We start from the raw sequence: 18,445 nt of genomic DNA, 5'->3' as shown, positions 1-18,445 counted from the left end.
ATAGGTATCTAAGTCAGGTAACAGGTTAAGATCTGGCTCAAAATATAGTGCAGGTTGAAGAGTACTTAAATTAATTGCTGTGTCCTGAGGTTTGCTACTTCTTTTCCAATTTTTATGAGTAGTTTAACAATACATTTTTTTATCCCCCCCCCCCCCCCCGATCGAATTATCAGGGGTATATTTTTTTGGCCTGTCTGTCATTCATTGTATGTGTATGTGTGTATGTCATTGTATGTGTCACAAACCTTTAACCTTGGTCATAATTTTTGCAATATTGATGATAGCAACTTGATATTTGGCATGCATGTGTATCTCATGGAGCTGCACATTTTGAGTGGTGAAAGGTCAAGGTCATCCTCCAAGATCAAAGGTAAAAAATATAATTCAAAGAGGCGGATTAGGGGGCATGGTGTTTCTGACAAACACATCTCTTGTTTTATATGTGAAGATTAGCAAGTTTCACATTATTATTACAATTTTTTTATTTGTGCTTCAAATCACAAGCTCGTTAGTCTTCAGCAATTACATGCATGGCCAATATTAATTTGTTGAAGGATGGATACCTCATTTGGATTAAATCTGCTGGTAATTCATTTATCATGGTATTAAGCAAACACATAGCATGTGGGTGCACCCATCAGCAAATGTTGAGGAGTTTTAAAGAAAACAGCCTTGTGTGATGTAATATGTTACAGGAACTGCATTCAGGGTGGTATGCTTGTTTGTTTCCTTCATTGGAGGTGGCCATGTGGGAACAATTTCCATCTGGTTAAACCAGTTTCACTCTTCCTGGATCAGAAGGCAATGAAGATTACAAGGAAAATAAATGGAGCACATCATTGTTGTAAATGATTGTGAGCAAAGTGACTACCTGAACATCTCCACATTGCTCCTTGGGGTGTGGTGTTCCAATGTTTCAATTAAGATTATTCATAATGAATTGGAGTGAATGTTTGTTTTGTCTAGCCAGTCATTAGCATTTCAGAAAGAGTGATGTTCTGAAGGCACGAGTCAATCATGCTGACACAAGGTCAAGGTCACATCTTCAAGGTCAGGAGAATCTTGGGAGGGGATATTTCTGTTTCTTGGACTGCCTTAGAAAAACTTGTTATTTGATGGACAGCTATACATTCTACAACAACTAACACAAGTGTTATTCATCCTTGGGTCCATCTAAAACATGACCAAATTTGATTTTAGCCCGGCTGTGAGAAAACTGGGCTAAATGCAGTACACACAGGCAAATCAGGAACAAAACGTTCCGCTATGGTATTTTTCATTTAAAGGAAGTGTCTAATCGAAAATCAAATCAAGGCAGAAAGTGTTGTCGCTGAATAGTGTGCGGACTGCACTGGCTAATCAGTGGGACAACACTTTACGCATATGCATTGAACCACTTTTTACCAGAGCAAATCTCATGTGTATGTTGTATTTGAACATAAGGCTTTCATTGAAAAGAGTCCCAACTCTTGTCACAATGCTCCTGTGGAATTAAATGTAAATATTTTCAACATACTTGAGTTGTTCAGTGTGCAGCAGGAAGTCAAGATTGTACAAAATTAAAATCGTACACATACCCAAGGTCACATTCTACAAAATCTCAGCGTACAGATTTACAACGTATCTTACAACTACGTATGAAAACAAATGTTTTCCCTTGAGTACAAACATGTCTCCAGTGTGAATACAAAATGCTTCCATTTTTATAAAGCAATATGCAAATGCGTTGCTAATGTGCTGAACGAATGAAATATTAATACAGCTCTGTGTTTAATGATGCTCTCTAAATACGTATTATTATGAATCATGCTTCGGACCTGTTACATAATGATTGTTTCCATTTATTCCATAATAGGGTTTAACCCTTTCCCACTCCTTTGAGTAACTCCCAGTCTGTTTAGGTTTTGATCTGTTTGCTGCTCATCAGTATCTAAGGATTAGAAATTAAGCCTTTAAATTTTGAATCAAGGAAGAAAGGGCTTAAATTAAGATAAACTGCCCAAGGGACTACAAATGTGTCAAAATACAAATGGTAAAGGGTTAAGTTTTAAAAAGCAATTTGAAAGTATGTGTTGCTTAGAAACATGTTTTTATGTACATTTCATTTGAACTTTTTGATAACACTATAATGCATCAAAACATATGAAAAGAAATATTAAGAGTCTTAAAGAATGGTTTTTAATATACTTCACATTACTAGCTTATTGAACTTGATTTCAGCCTAATTTTTCAAGATTGTCACATGATGTTTACCCAAATTCACACATGGAATTGTTAAAAATTAAATTTTTTGAAATTACACAACAAATTATAACCACAGGAATGTGTTGTGGCCTTTAGCTTTGATGCTTTTCTGTAAACAACAATTTGACACTACATGTACCTAGTAAAAACCTTTGGTTTGTTTTTAAAATCCAGAAATTATTCAAAGAAACAATTGAATTGAATTGGAAACCCATATTTTTAAGGTGTCTTGCTGTTGCACTTATTAAAGATTATGCGATTAATCCCATAATAAATTAGGATGTATTTGTCTAGCAATTTTAACTACCTTGCCACTCTTTGATGGCATACTCAGTTTGCTCATTGAGACAGTGAGGTAGTTGTTTTCTTTCAGTAGGCTGTGGGCTTTGTGCCAGATAAAAGGTTAAAAAACACCAAGTGATATGGGTGTAATTTGCCTTAGCAAAGGTGCTTTGTGAGTGATGTGATGTATCAAAAGCATGTCAGATCTTTTGATATACACTGAGCTAAGCATTCTTGAAAAAATAAACATTTTTTTTTTTTTTTTAGGGGGGGGGGGGGGGGGGGGGGGGGTAATGGTATGGATTTATCAGATGTGCTTAGAGTGTCAAATTATATTGTTACTAATGAACATTTGATACAAATTGCAAAATGCGAAAACTGCACTTGAATCCAGTTTTGTTTTCATTCATGTGTAAAAAAAGACAATTTTTATGCCCCCCGTAATGCGGCATGTAGCAGTTGAACTGTCCGTCAGTCAGTATGTGTGTAATTGTCAGTCTGTCCGTCCGAAAAAAAACTTTAACGTTGGCCATAACTTTTGCATTATTGAAGATAGAAACTTGATATTTAGCATGCATGTGTATCTCATGAAGCTGCACATTTTGAGTGGTGGAAGTTCAAGGTCAAGGTCATCCTTCAAGGCCAAAGGTAAAAAAATATATATTTATGCCCCCCTTCGAAGAAGAGGGGGTATTATTGTTTTACACATGTCGATCTGTCGGTCGGTCCGTCCACCAGATGGTCTGGATGATAACTCAAGAACGCTTGGGCCAAGGATCTTGAAACTTCATAGGTTTATTGATCATGACTGGCAGATGACCGCTATTGATTTTCAGGTCACTAGGACAAATGTCAAGGTCACAGTGACTCAAAATAGTACAATGGTTTCCCAATGATAACTCAAGAATGCTTACGCCTAGGATCATGAAACTTCATAAGTACATTGATCATGACTGGTAGATGACCCCTATTAATTTTCAGGTCACTAGGTCAAAGGTCAAGATCACAGTGACTCAAAATAGTAAAATGGTTTCCTGATGATAACTCAAGAATAATCAGGCCTAGGATCATGAAACTTCATAGGTACATTGATCATGACTGGCAGATGACCCCTATCGATTTTCAGGTCACTAGGTCAAAGGTCAAGGTCACAGTGCCAAAAAACGTATTCACACAATGGCTGCCACTACAACTGACAGCCCATATGGGGGGGCATGCATGTTTTACAAACAGCCCTTGTTATTTCAAAGCGGCGCAATAGGGGGCATTGTGTTTCTGACAAACACATCTCTTGTTCTTAACAGTGAAAGTAATTGTCAATTTATCACTGTTCACCAAATGTATGTATTTGTAATAAATCTGTGAAATTATAAACACTTGTAGCAGAGTTACAAATTAAATAAATCCATTAAATTTGATTGACATGAAAATGTCAGATCAAATGAAAATATAATTTTTATAATTTGTATCGTTAAAGTGAAATTAACAGAAGCGTGCAATAACTCATTTTCAGAAGTGATTTGCAGTCAATTATTTACGCTGATAACATGTACTGAGAAAGATCTGTTAGGAGATAAAATGATTAATTTATTTAATGCATCTACAATTCTCATGTTGATGCCATTTATAACAATTTTGTGCAGATGCGTGTAACAGCTTTATATGCATCATGTCTGTGTGTGCAGTCTTTTTTCAATTTTGTATTGAAGATAAATGCTGTCCCTAAATGAAAAATTTACATTTATAATTGAGTATTGAGATTATGGGCATTGGCCAATTAAGTGCCTTCACTCTGTAAATGATATCAATGGAGTAACTGTCCTGATGAATTTTGTATTGCAATATGGTGTATGTATGGTTGCATATTGAAATAATGTGATCCCTGGTCACTGTGAACCCTGGTCACTGTGATCCCTGGTCACTGATCCATGTGTTCCCTGGTCTCTTTGATCCCTCGTCACTGTGATCCCTGGTCGCTGTGATCCCTGGTTGCTGTGATCCCTGGTTGCTGTGATCCCTGGTCACTGTTGTCCCTGGTCACTGTTGTCCCTGGTCACTGTGATGCCTGGTCGCTGTGATGCCTGGTCACTGTGATGCCTGGTCACTGTGATGCCTGGTCACTGTGATACCTGGTCGTTGTGATACCTGGTTGCTGTGATCCCTGGTGGCTGTGATCTCTGGTCACTGTGATCCATGGTCACTTTGATGCCTGGTCACTGAGACCCCTGGTCACTGAGATCCCTGGTTACTGTGATCCCTGGTCACTGTGATCCTTTGTTACTGTGATCCCTGGTCACTGTTTACTTTGGTCACTGTGATCCCTGGTCACTGTAATCCCTTGTCGCCGTGATGCCTGGTAACTGTGATGCCTGGTCACTGTGATCCCTAGTCACTGTGATTCTTGGTCCCTGTGATCCCTGGTCACTGTGATCCTTGGTCACTGTGATCCCTGGTCGCTGTAATGCCTGGTCACTGTGATGCCTGGTCACTGTGATACCTGGTCGCTGTGATCCCTCGTGACTGTGATCCCTGGTTGCTGTGATCTCTGGTCACTGTGATCCATGGTCACTTTGATGCCTGGCCACTGAGACCCCTGGTCACTGAGATCCCTGGTCACTGTGATCCCTTGTCACTGATCCTTGATTGCTGTGATCCCTGGTTGCTGTGATTCCTGGTCACTGTGATCCTTGGTCGTTGTGATCCCCAGTTGCTGTGATCTCTGGTCACTGTGATCCCTGGTCACTGTTGTCCTTGGTCACTCACACAGACAGTTACTGTGATTTTTCATGGCACTTAAAGAATTTACTCTTGAAAAATTATAGCCATAGAAACATGGTTTACCCTTTTAACACAACGTGCTCATGGTGAGCTTTTGTGATCGCCTTTTGTCAGTCGTGCGTCATGCGTTGTGCGACGTCAACATTTGACTTGTTAACTCTCTAGAGGCCACATTTATTCTCCAATCTTCATGAAATTTGGTCAGAAGATTGGTCTCAACGATATCTTGGATGAGTTCACGTTTGGTCACGTTTGCTTGAAAAACATGGCTGCCAAGGGGCGGGGCATTGTTCCTTATATGGCTATATATGGCTATAGTAAAATCTTGTTAACACTAGAGGCCACATTTATTGTCTGATCTTCATGAAACTTGGTCAGAAGATTTATCCCAATAATATCTTGGACGAGTTTGAAAATGATGCTGGTTGGTTGAAAAACATGGCCGCCAGGGGGCGGGGCATTTTTCCTTATATGGCTTTAGTAAAACCTTGTTAACACTCTAGAGGCCACATTTATTTTCCGATCTTTATGAAACTTGCTCAGAAGATTTGTCCCACTGATATCTTGGATGAGTTCAAAAATGGTAACCTTTGCTTGAAAAACATGGCTGCCAAGGGGCGGGGCATTTTTCCTACTATGGCTCTATATGGCTATAGTAAAATCTTGTTAACACTCTAGAGGCCACATTTATTGTCCAATCTTAATTAAACTTGGTCAGAAGATTCATCCCAATAATATCTTGGACGAGTTCGAAAATGATGCCGGTTGGTTGAAAAACATGGCCGTCAGGGGTCGGGGCATTTTTCTTATATGGCTATTGTAAAACCTTGATAACACTCTAGAGGCCAGATTTATTGTCCAATCTTGATGAAATGTGGTCAGAAAATTTGTCTTAATGATATCTTGGATGAGTTCAAAAATGGTTACGTTTGCTTGAAAAACATGGCCGCCAAAGGGTGGGGCATTTTTCCTTAAATGGCTATATAAGGCTATAGTAAAATCTTGTTAACACTCTAGAGTCCACATTTATAATCCAATCTTCATGAAACTCGGCCAGAAGATTCATCCCAATAATATCTTGGACGAGTTCAAAAATGATGCCAGTTGGTTGAAAAACATGGCCACCACGGGGACAGGGCTATAATTTTCCTTATATGGCTATAGTAAAACCTTGTTAACACTCTAGAGGTCACATTTATTTTCCGATCATTATGAAACTTGGTCAGAAGATTTGTCCCAATGATATCTTGGATGAGTTCGAAAATGGTTTTTGTTGCTTTTAAAACATGGCCACCAGGGGCTGGGAATTTTTCCTTATATGGCTATATATGGCTATAGTAAAACCTTGTTAACACTCTAGAGGCCACATTTATTGTTCAATCTTCATGAAATTTGGTCAGAAGATTGGTCTCAATGATATCTTGGATGAGTTCGAAAATAATTATGTTTGCTTGAAAAAAATGGCTTCCAAGGGGCGTGGCATTTTTCCTTATATGGCCATAGTAAAATCTTGTTAACACTCTAGAGGCCACATTTACTGTCCGATCTTCATGAAACTTGGTCTGAAGATTCATCCCGATAATATCTTGGACGAGTTAAAAAATGATGCCGGTTGGTTGAAAAACATGGCTGCCAGGGGGCGGGGCATTTTTCCTTATAATGCTATAGTAAAACCTTGTTAACACTCTAGAGGCCACATTTGTTTTCCGATCTTTGTAAAACTTGGTCAAAAGATTTGTCCCAATAATATCTTGTTATCTCAGGTGAGCGACTTTTGGCCTTTCAGGCCCTCTTGTTTCATATTTTAATGTATATGATAAGAATAGTAAGTTTGGACATGAAAAACTAGCTTTAATACTTTCCAACACAAGGTAAATTAAGTTTCATTTTTTCAAGTACTTGTAAATAAATCAAGTGAGTAATAAATTCATTGAAGCATGTATTAAATTGGTATAATGCAAGATCTATTTGATGATACTGATTTCATGAACATTAACTTGACACACATTATTATATTTATTACCTTGTTGATACTGTCAAGTGGTGGCAATCGCCCCAGTAGTTAACATTTTAACATGGATGTTCCACTCTGGTTTACAACGGCTTTCAGCAATAACATGGTCTCTAGTATGTGTTTATTTCCTCCATAGCCATTATTAAATCAGTGTGTCATTTTTAAAATGCACAGAGAGCCATGTGTGTGGTCCATCAACTTACTTCACATCTTAAAAGAGGGACTGTACAAAGTGGTAATTAGTGAATATTTTGCCCCCCACCCCCCCTTCAAAGGAGGTTGCTGATAGAAGTCTCACTGACCATCCATTCTGTGCACCTGCCCATAAGGGGATGTGCCACATGTAACATTTTTCTCATAGGTTAATCCATTTATGCCTAGCTTCTAGAAACGAGAGCGCCGATGGCGTTAAAAGCATAGGTGCAAGATACAGGGAAGAATGGCGTCACGTGTTATAATGTAGTTCGATATCGCCATCCGCGAATTTCTCAAATCAATAATTTCAAACAATTACCGACTATTTAAATAGAGAATCTTTCCATTTACATCAGTGTTTAAAACGCTTATGAAAAATAATTACCCAAGCCTTTCAAAATTTAAGCACAGACAGATCTGTATCTTTTCACAAATGAAAATAGACGCTACCCTATTCGTCTGCGTCAAGAATTTGTCGTAAAACTTGTGGTAAGCGTTAGATGCAGACGTGCACAACAGATTGTGTTCTGAATACAGATTTCTGAATGCAGATTTTTATAGAAACTCCTCAAAGCAGTTACTTCCCTTGCTTCGCCCGGTCAGTAACTTCTAGTATAAGGGAGGCCACTGCGTAGGAGATTGAGATTTATAGTGCAGATAGAATTGTTTTACGAACAAAATTTGTTTTAGGTTATAAGAAGATTTTTTGACATAAAACGGTCTTAGAAAAATTCACTAAAAACGGTGTCAGCAATATTCTTGGAAGAAAACGTTAGAAAAACGTTTCCAAATTTTTTTTTGTAAGAATGACCATATACTAAATTAAATAGATATTTTGTCTGATTTTTGATCAGGTAAGGCTTCATAATGGGTAACCGAGCGATGTGGATTTTTGAAATGTGGTATATACCATAAGCATAGGTGCGTAAACGCACCTATGCTAAAAAGGCCTTGGCAAACAGCGTACACCCATATGAGACACCGCATGATGTGGCGTCTCATCAAGGTCTGCGCCGTTTGCTTAAAGGAATTTCTGTAAGAAATATTCTAAATATAGAAATAAATATACTAGACATCCCTAATTTTTGAAATAAATTGATCCAATTTAGAAGGATGGGAGAGTCCACAAGGCATAAATGGGTTAAGGTCACACTCAGTGGCCATATACATGCACAGGTTGCAAGGACTGTAAATTCGTAAAGCATCATGTCATTTTACATAATTTCTCATAATTGACCACCACTAGTGGTAAATAGAAATGTTTAACATCAAAAGCTAGAAAATTCCTGTCTTCTCCATAACTTTGCCATAAATTGATGGATTAAAATAATCTTGACACAAATATGAACCATTTTAACCCTTTGCATGCTGGAAAATTTGTCGTCTGCTAAAATGTCGTCTGCTGAATTTCTAAAATAAGCATTTTCTTCAATTTTTTTTCAAAGAATACTATCAGAATAGCAAACAGTTTGGATCCTGATGAGACGCCACGTTCTGTGGCGTCTCATCTGGATCCAAACTGTTTGCAAAGGCCTTTAAAATTCGGTTCCCGCACTGAAAGGGTTAACACAATGTGTCGCTTGCAACAAAAGTCTCCCTATCTCAAAAGTCAAAACAGCCTGCAACATTAATAAAGCCTGGAGAAAACAATGTCATCCTGGTGTGTTTTTTAATGCTTGAATACAAATTCCCACTTTTGTTTGTTCTTTCTTTTTAAATGTTGTTAATGCAAGTTTTTATTATATTTATGCCCCCCTTCGAAGAAGAGAGGGTATATTGTTTTGCTCATGTCGGTCGGTCAGTCTGTCGGCTGTCGGTCCGTCCACCAGATGGTTTTCGGATGATGACTCAAGAACGCTTAGGCCTAGGATCATGAAACTTCATAGGTACATTGATCATGACTGGCAGATGACCCCAATTGATTTTCAGGTCACTAGGTCAAAGGTCAAGGTCACAGTGACTCGAAACAGTAAAATAGTTTCCGGATGATAACTCAAGAATGCTTACGCCTAGGATCATAACACTTAATAGGTGCATTGATCATGACTGGCAGATGACCCGTATCAATTTTCAGGTCACTATGTCAAAGGTCAAGGTCACAGTGACTCGAAACAGTAAAATGGTTTCCGGATGATAACTCAAGAATAATTAGACCTAGGATCATGAAACTTCATAGGTACATTGATCATGACCCCTATTGATTTTCAGGTCACTAGGTCAAAGGTCAAGGTCACAGTAACAAAAAATGTATTCACACAATGGAATCCACTACAACTGACAGCCCAAATGGGGGGGCATGCATGTTTTACAAACAGCCCTTGTTATATATTGTCCTATTGGTGCAAAAAAGTACCATATGCCTTCTAATTTCAATGTCACATGGTGCCATTTTGCACCAAGGGGGTGATATGAACATTAGATATGGTAGAAAATGAACGAAACAAACTCAAAAGAAGAGATAAGCACTTAGTAATCATAATACATCTATTGGCTTAGAAAAACAATTTTATGGATTTTAACTTGTATCAGTCAAGAGGGTTTTCATGTTATTATGTGAAATATTAACATTCATGGCCGAGATAAATTGTATGATGAAGAGATGAGCGCGTCAGATACACAGAAACATTTCAAAGGGCAATGACCTTACAATCATGATACCGCTAAAACTTAGAAATAAACCTTAAATTGGCAATTTATGTAATTTAAAATAGTATATAAAAATTATGTTGTTCATTGTGTTACTTTAGCTGGAGAATTTTTTGTATTTTGATGAACTGAAACCAAGTACAAAATAAAACAAAATGTTAACAAGGCACACCCATGTAATAAAAGTCTAAATTTTTAGTTTGCTGATAAAAATAAAACAAAAAATTCTTCCTTTTTTTTGCGCCACTAACAGGCAAGCAAATATGTGACGGCTGATATGACTGCATACCTTGTAATTCCTTGATTCTTAAGTAAACAGTATTGTGTGACATGAAGACCACTAAAACTTGTATTGTGTGACCTCTAAATTATTTCATATCATATCAAGATGGTTGTCTGCTAGATCCAGATGACGGTGTATGAGAGTGATATTGGCCGTGCTCTGTGAAAAAAAGGGGTTTAACCCATATATGCCTAGTGGACTCTCCCATCCTTCTAAATTGGATCAATTTATTTCCAAAATTAGGGATGTCTAGGATATTTATGCCCCCCTTCGAAGAAGAGGGGGTATATTGTTTTGCACATGTCGGTCGGTCCGTCGGTCGGTCCGTCCACCGAATGGTTTCCGGATGATAACTCAAGAATGCATACGCCTAGGATCATGAAACTTCATAGGTACATTGATCATGACTCGCAGATGACACCTATTGATTTTCAGGTCACTAGGTCAAAGGTCAAGGTCACGGTGACTAGAACCAGTAAAATGGTTTCCGGATGATAACTCAAGAACGCTTACGCCTAGGATCATGAAACTTCATAGGTACATTGATCATGACTTGCAGATGACCCCTATTGATTTTCAGGTCACTAGGTCAAAGGTCAAGATCACGGTGACTCGACACAGAAAAATGGTTTCCGGATGATAACTCAAGAACGCTTACGCCTAGGATCATGAAACTTCATAGGTACATTGATCATGACTAGCAGATGACCCCTATTGATTTTCAGGTCACTAGGTCAAAGGTCAAGGTCACGGTGACTTGACACAGTAAAATGGTTTCCAGATGATAACTGAAGAAAGCTTACGCCTAGGATCATGAAACTTTATAGGTACATTGATCATGACTGGCAGATGACCCCTATAGATTTTCAGGTCACTAGGTCAAAGGTCAAGGTCACGATGACACGACACAGTAAAATGGTTTCCGGATGATAACTCAAGAAAGCTTACGCCTAGGATGATGAAACTCTATAGGTACATTGATCATGACTGGCAGATGACCCCTATTGATTTTCAGGTCACTAGGTCAAAGGTCAAGGTCACAGTGACAAAAAACGTATTCACACAATGGCTGCCACTACAACTGACAGCCCATATTGGGGGCATGCATGTTTTACAAACAGCCCTTGTTATTTCTATATTTAAAATATCTCTTAAAGAAATTTGTTTAAGCAAACAGCGCAGACCCTGATGAGACGCTGCAGCATGCGGCGTCTCATCTGGGTCTACGCTGTTTGCCAAGGCCTTTTTTCTAGACGCTAGGCATAAATGGGTTAATGCATGTGCGTAAAGTGTTGTCCAAGATTAGCCTGTGAAGTCTGCACTGGCTAATCAAGGACAAGACTTTCCGCCTTAACTGAATTATTGCTAAGAAGAGACAAAACAAAAAATATCATATAAGGTGAAAGTGTTCTCCCTGATTAGCCTGTGCGAACTGCACAGGCTATTCTGATAAGGACACTATGCACATGCATTAAACCCCATTTTCACAGAGCACAGCTCATATAATAACAGATGTTCTCAAGAAAGCTGTGTGTGACATCTAGATGTTTGTTTTTATATAAAAAAATAAATGAACGAAAACTTAATGTTAACTGTGTGTTAAATTCATTACAGATATGCAAACCTTGAAGATAACAAGGAACATCAGAGAAATATTATACTCTGTTTACTTAATTTCTCTATTGCCTTTCTTTAAGTTGCTTATCACACTTGTACTACATTTCAAGACCATCATTCAAATGTATAAGGAAACTTTATAAGTAGATTTTCCTTTTTGTTGTTCAAGATTATTAAAAGATCCTCTTGTGACCAATTGTCAAAGCAATGGTTTCAGTGCAACAATGATCACACCCAGGATGTTCTGTGAAGTTACAACTTAAAAGTGAATACAAAAGTGTGTGTCAGAGCCTTTGTTCTTTCTTTGAGCCAGAATCCTGATCATTGAAAGCTGCTTTGTATTCAATTTGTTTCAATAGAGTTATAGCTGGTAACCAAGTGTCTTTGAGCTAAGTTGGTAAAGTACTTTTAACTGGTTAAAGTATTTTTTTTGCTTGATAGTGGCTTGCTCTAACATACTCAAATGTATCTAGATCCATGTCCTCTCTTTGTTTTCATGATAATCTCTACAGTTTTTATGCACTGTTCATGAAAACAATACTTATGAATGTTTTTATGTCCCCAGTCTTATAATACTGGGGGACATATTGTTTTTGCCCTGTCTGTTTGTTGGTTTGCGTCAAACTTACATTGGCCATAACTTATGCAATATTGAAGATAGCAACTTGATATTTGGCATGCATGTGTATCTCATGGAGCTGCACATTTTGAGTGGTGAAAGGTTAAAGTCATCCTTTAAGGTCTTAGGTCAAATACATGGGGAGTGGGACATAGTGTTTCTTAAACACATCTTGTTTTCTTCAATGTTCATGGACATTATGTATGTGTATATCTATGAATGAATCATACACAGTAGCTTACCATTTGGCAGTCCATGACAGTCATACATACAAAATAACTATTATTAGTTAGAATTCATGTTATGGTAGGAAATCTATGATAGATCTTGTACTAATTGTTAGTTACTTGTTATTTTTGCTATTTTGAGTTTTTAGCTCACCTGTCACGAAGTGACATGGTTAGCTTATGTGACCATGTGATGTCCGGCGTCCGTATGTGCGTGCGTGCGTATGTGTATCCGTCAACAATTTGTTTGTGTAGACAGTAGAGGTCACAGTTTTCATCCAATCTTTACGACATTTGGTCAGAATGTTTATCTTGATAAAATCTGGGTTGGGATTGTATTTGGGTCATCTGGGGTCAAAAACTAGGTCACTAGGTCAAATAATTGAAAAATCATCAACAATGTGTGTGTGGAGACAGTAGAGGGCACAGTTTTCATCCAATGTTTATGAAATTTGGCCAGAATGTTTATCTTGATGAAATCTGGGTTTGTATAGTATTTGGGTCATCTGGGGTCAAAAACTAGGTCACTAGGTCAAAAACTAGGTCAAATAATAGAAAAACCTTGTGTAGAGGTCGCAGTTTTCATCCAATCTTTATGAAATTTGGTCAGAATGTTTATCTTGATGAAATCTGTGTTTGGATTGTATTTGGGTCATCTGAGGTCAAAAACTAGATCACTAGGTCAAATAATAGAAAAACCGTCAACAATTTGTTTGTGTAGACAGTAGAGGTCACAGTTTTCATCCAATCTTTATGAAATTTGGTCAGAATGTTTATCTTGATGAAATCTGGGTTGGGATTGTATTTGGGTCATCTGGGGTCAAAAACTAGGTCACTAGGTCAAAAACTAGATCACTAGGTCAAATAATAGAAAAACCTTGTGTAGACAATAGAGGTCACAGTTTTCATCCAATCTTTATGAAATTTGGTCAGAATGTTTATCTTGATGAAATCTGGGTTGGGATTGTATTTTGGTCATCTGGGGTCAAAAACTAGGTCACTAGGTCAAATAATAGAAAAACCTCGTGTAGACAATAGAGGTCACAGTTTTCATCCAATATTTATAAAATTTAATCAGAATGTTAATCTTGATGAAATCTGTGTTTGGATTGTCTTTGGGTCACCTGGGGTCAAAAACTAGGTCAATAGGTCAAATATTAGAAAAACCTTGTGTAGACAATAGAGGTCACAGTTTTCATCCAATCTTTATGAAATTTGGTCAGAATGCTTATCTTGATGAAAACTGGGTTGGGATTGTATATGGTTAGTCAGGTGAGCGAATCAGGGCCATCATGGCCCTCTTGTTTGATGGATATTCTAGAAAATGCTTCACTGGTCCAGAAAAGATTCACAGTCAGTTTGCGAAGCCATTAAAATGATAAAATACTTTTTTATCAGGCAGTACATGAGTTCTGTATGTTCTTATGTTTTGTTTATTTGCAGGAACTGTCAATTTGCCTGGAAGATAAGCAAGACAACACAGACAAAAAGGACAACAACAGTGATTCTAATGTCCCTTTAAAAGGTAATGTGCACTATGAAATGCATTGTGACACTTCTCGTTAGTAATTGTAGTGTGTAACCTTATTTATGGTTGCGAGTAACAATCAATTAAGGAAATAAATGTCTGCCCTCTGAAAGATATTAAGTTACTTTTCAAAGATAGTGTTTAGCCTCTAAAATGTTTACATTATAAATGGTGGATGTGTGTGATATATGAGATTTAACACTTTACGTATGGGGGAAAGTTTTCAGTACATGTATTAATACTGGTTTTAGTATTTGAATACATTTTGTCTAACATAAAATGTAGTTAAATCTTTGAGTATGGTACTTTGAAAATCAGATTGAAGAATTTTAAAAATTAGTCTGATAAATTTTGGGAATCTATCTATTACACAGATAATAAGGCTATTTTTGCAAACAAGATCATAATAAGCCTTGTAAGGATATTATTGTAATACTTGCGCTTATATGTCGAAAGCAACAATCTCTGTAATTATCAAAGGAAGGTATTTTTCTTTGATATCTTACCTACATACAACAGCTGTGTGTTAGATGTAGAATATGTATGTGATTTATGTATCCTCCCGTTATTTATCCATCAAAGATCAAAGTAAGAGTATGTAGCAAGATGGTGCACATTAAAGGTATATTTTTTCTCCAAATATTGAACATTAATTACTACATCAAATGAAACTGACCATGTTTATTTATTCAAAGCCATACAGAGCAGGGCTTTTTTCTCTCTCAGTATTTTGTATTTTTGTTTTCCTGACACATGACATCTGCTTGGCAACAGATCTGGAGCATAAAGTGGCAGTTATAAGGAATATTTATGATTCCTAAGCCTCTGATTTCACGCTGTAATAACATAATAATCAACCTAACGTGCAAATTAAGGAGTAGAAATATGGATGGTTATGAGGAATGTTGAGTCTTCAAAGCGATGGATTCCTTTTGATGACCGTTTTGTTACATTAATGTTGTAGCATGCTTAACAAAACATATTAACCTATATAACCTTATAATTGGATCCTTAAAGCAGATAATAGCATTTGTTTGAGTGGATTGCTTTTTTGTTTGCTGGTGAGTTCTAATACATCTTGAGAATATAATATGTAATCAAGATTAATTCAAACAGAATATAAATATGATTAGTTTTACCCATTAAAAAACTTAGTAATGTAAGTATTGTTCTTTCGTTTCATGTTATTGTCTCAATATTTTAGCTAAACTGAACTTGACATGATCATAAACATTTGTGATCTCCATTAGTCAGTCATTTGTTGTCATCATGTGTAGTCAACATTTCGAGACCACATTTATTGCCCAATCTTTATGAAACTTCGAGTGATTATTTTTCCCAATTATAGGGTCATTTATTGTCCCAAATATAGGGCCGATTGTTTGTTCATACTATAGGGCCAATTAATCATCCCAATTATAGGGCCTATTATTTGTCCCAATTGTAGGGCAAATTATTTGTCCCAATTATAGGGCAGATTATATGTTCCAATTATATGGCCAATTGTTTGTTTATACTATAAGGCCGATTATTCATCCCAATTATAGGGCCGATTATTTGTCCCAATTATAGGGCAGATTATTTGTCCCAATTATAGGGGCAATTGTTTGTTCATACTATAGGGCCGATTATTCATCCCAAGTATAGGGCCGATTATTTGTCCCAATTATAGGGCAAATTATTTAACCCACTTATAGGGCTGTTTATTTGTCCATACTTTAGGACAAATTAATTATCCCAATTATTGGGCTGATTGTCCATACTATATCCCACTTAAAGGGCTGATTATTTGTCCCAATTAAAGGGCCGATTATTTATCCCAATTATTGTGCCGATTATTTATCCATACGATGATTCTATAGGGTCAATTATTTATCCTAATTACAGGGCTGATTGTTTGTCCTTACTATAGGGGCGATTATTATTCCCAAAAATAGGGTCGATTATTTGTCAAAGTTTTAGGGACGATAATTTTTCCTAATTATAGGGCAGATTATTTGTCCCAATTATAGGGAAGATTATTTGTCCTAAATATAGGGCCGATTATTTGTCCCAATGATAAGGTGGCTGAGAAAGTAAGTGATATTAATTCTCATACTCTGGTTTAACAGCATAAGTTAGGATGGAACTAAATTCTTCAATTCATTCCATGACGGTGACAGTTTGTCATCAAAATTATTAATATTTCAGCTGTGAATGTTACTGGGCCCATTATATCACTCTGCTAATTGCCTAAAGCTTTTAACCACATGAAGTATGCAATGACACAGTGGACTTGACTCCTGGTTAAATGGCTTATATTAGTGATCAAAGGAGACTCTAGGGCCCTGGATAGTCCCTGAATGATATAATTATGACATCAATGTTTCATTGGTAGATTTTTGAAGTTCTGAAAAAAAAATCTGACCTCAAGGAAACCCAATATGGTTGTGGAGATGGCATGTTGTCATGTTTGGATGTCTCTTAAATTATGGAGTTGTTTGAACAGAGAGGCCTCAGCCAATTGTACAGCATTGTTGTGCAGGTCTAACTTTGTTTGAAACAGTATCTGTTGTCATGTGGGCTGATTTGTTCATAGAACTGCTTGTGTGATGTAATCATAGAGAACTGTTCTTTGCCTAGAGTGAAATAGTGGGAACCATCTCCGCTGTAAATAAAGATTATAAATGTGAAATCTCAGATCGTGATTGATTTCTGTATTATCACTCATCTTAGGAATGTACGGTGTGATAAAATATATGAAAGTTACAACAAAGTATTGCGGTGTGCAATGTTTTTCCTCTAGAAATGTCAAAAAGTGTGATATCCAGATAGAAAATCTGAATATAAATGAAGACAATTTTATACAAAGAAATGCAACATGGCATAGTTAGCATGACATCTACAGAAGGGTGTGGGGTGGGGGTGGGGGTGGGGGATCCTCCATAAGTGGATAGGTGTAAAAATAAAGGAAACTGAAATTATACCACTGGTCAAAGATATGAAAGAAAGCCCTCCCCCAAAAAAAAAATTAAATAAAATAAAAATAAAAAATAAATAAAATAAAATAGGAAAATCTCCCTTTAATTGGAAGAACTTCCACACTAAAGAAACCATATAAGATAATGAATCCTCTGCTACCCCCCCTATCTAAGAGCAAAGGTAATGTTATGACCTTTGAAATTGAAGGACATATTTAATAGTATCCACAGGAGAAGTCACTTGTTAATTTGAACTATTCAAACAAGTGAAAACAGGAGCCGGAATTGTCATTAATGTTAAAGTAATGTGTTTAACCAATTCTTTAAGTGAAACATTATATATAAATAATTCTTTTTATGTTCAACTGTACGCTGGAAGGTAACACGATAGTATTACTTCCTATTACATAACAGCAAACCAAATAAATCACTTTGTCAGTTAGTAAAGATACATATGCTAATTTTTCCCACGAAAATTGTCCTTGTTTGCTTTATTCATTAATTACCTTCAATCGACTTAAACCCTATGGTATTCATACCTCGTTATAACTAATTGTATCCTAGTAAGTATCGTGTATTTACTGCGTGGTTTGCGTTTTCTTACAAACGTAATATGTTCAGAGTGCAAATTGTTTTCATAATTATCATAAGCATCATCATCTACAAAATTTTGCTTAAAAATGGAGGATATAAGGTTAGTGTCTCTGTGATCTGCATCCATGTCCAGAAGAGAATCCACACACACTTTGTAGTTGGGATTTTAAATGGAAATCTTCCCTGATTATGGGCCCAGGAACTGTTAATTTAATATGGGCGCTGTTATTGTAAATAGTTTGTGTCAAAGTTATAAGTAGGTTTGTTGACTAGAATCATTGCTCTGTATTTTCCAGTTGACTTGCCACCAGTTAAGTTGGAGAATGGTTCGGGAAAAGTGTTCACCTTCGATCAGTTAGAGGACCTTGAAAAGGCAGATAAGCCGGCGTCCAGGCTAAATATAGAGGTAAGGCACTTGTGGTGTAACCCTTTCCCACTCAAAGGCAAAATGAAAATTG

At 36.9% G+C, this 18,445-nt stretch overlaps 2 protein-coding genes across 5 annotated transcripts in view; both read left to right on the top strand.

The window, feature by feature from the left end:
* LOC127844187 (protein naked cuticle homolog 2-like) overlaps nt 1-18,445 on the top strand; it is a 99,852-nt gene that overhangs the window by 49,600 nt on the left and 31,807 nt on the right. For all 4 annotated transcript variants that reach the window (XM_052374253.1, XM_052374252.1, XM_052374254.1 and 1 more), the window contains 2 exons: nt 14,349-14,430; nt 18,284-18,393. In XM_052374253.1, the coding sequence (XP_052230213.1) occupies nt 14,349-14,430; nt 18,284-18,393 (192 nt within the window). The remainder of the gene's footprint in view (nt 1-14,348; nt 14,431-18,283; nt 18,394-18,445) is intronic.
* The window catches only part of LOC127844207 (repressor of RNA polymerase III transcription MAF1 homolog), a 505,514-nt gene that overhangs the window by 462,374 nt on the left and 24,695 nt on the right, over nt 1-18,445 (top strand). The window lies entirely within an intron of this gene.

The sequence above is a fragment of the Dreissena polymorpha genome, chromosome 9 (genome assembly GCF_020536995.1).
Source record: "Dreissena polymorpha isolate Duluth1 chromosome 9, UMN_Dpol_1.0, whole genome shotgun sequence".
NCBI lineage: Eukaryota > Metazoa > Mollusca > Bivalvia > Myida > Dreissenidae > Dreissena > Dreissena polymorpha.
The sequence above is the reverse complement of the archived record's forward strand: the minus strand, read 5'-3'. Positions and strand labels throughout refer to the sequence as shown.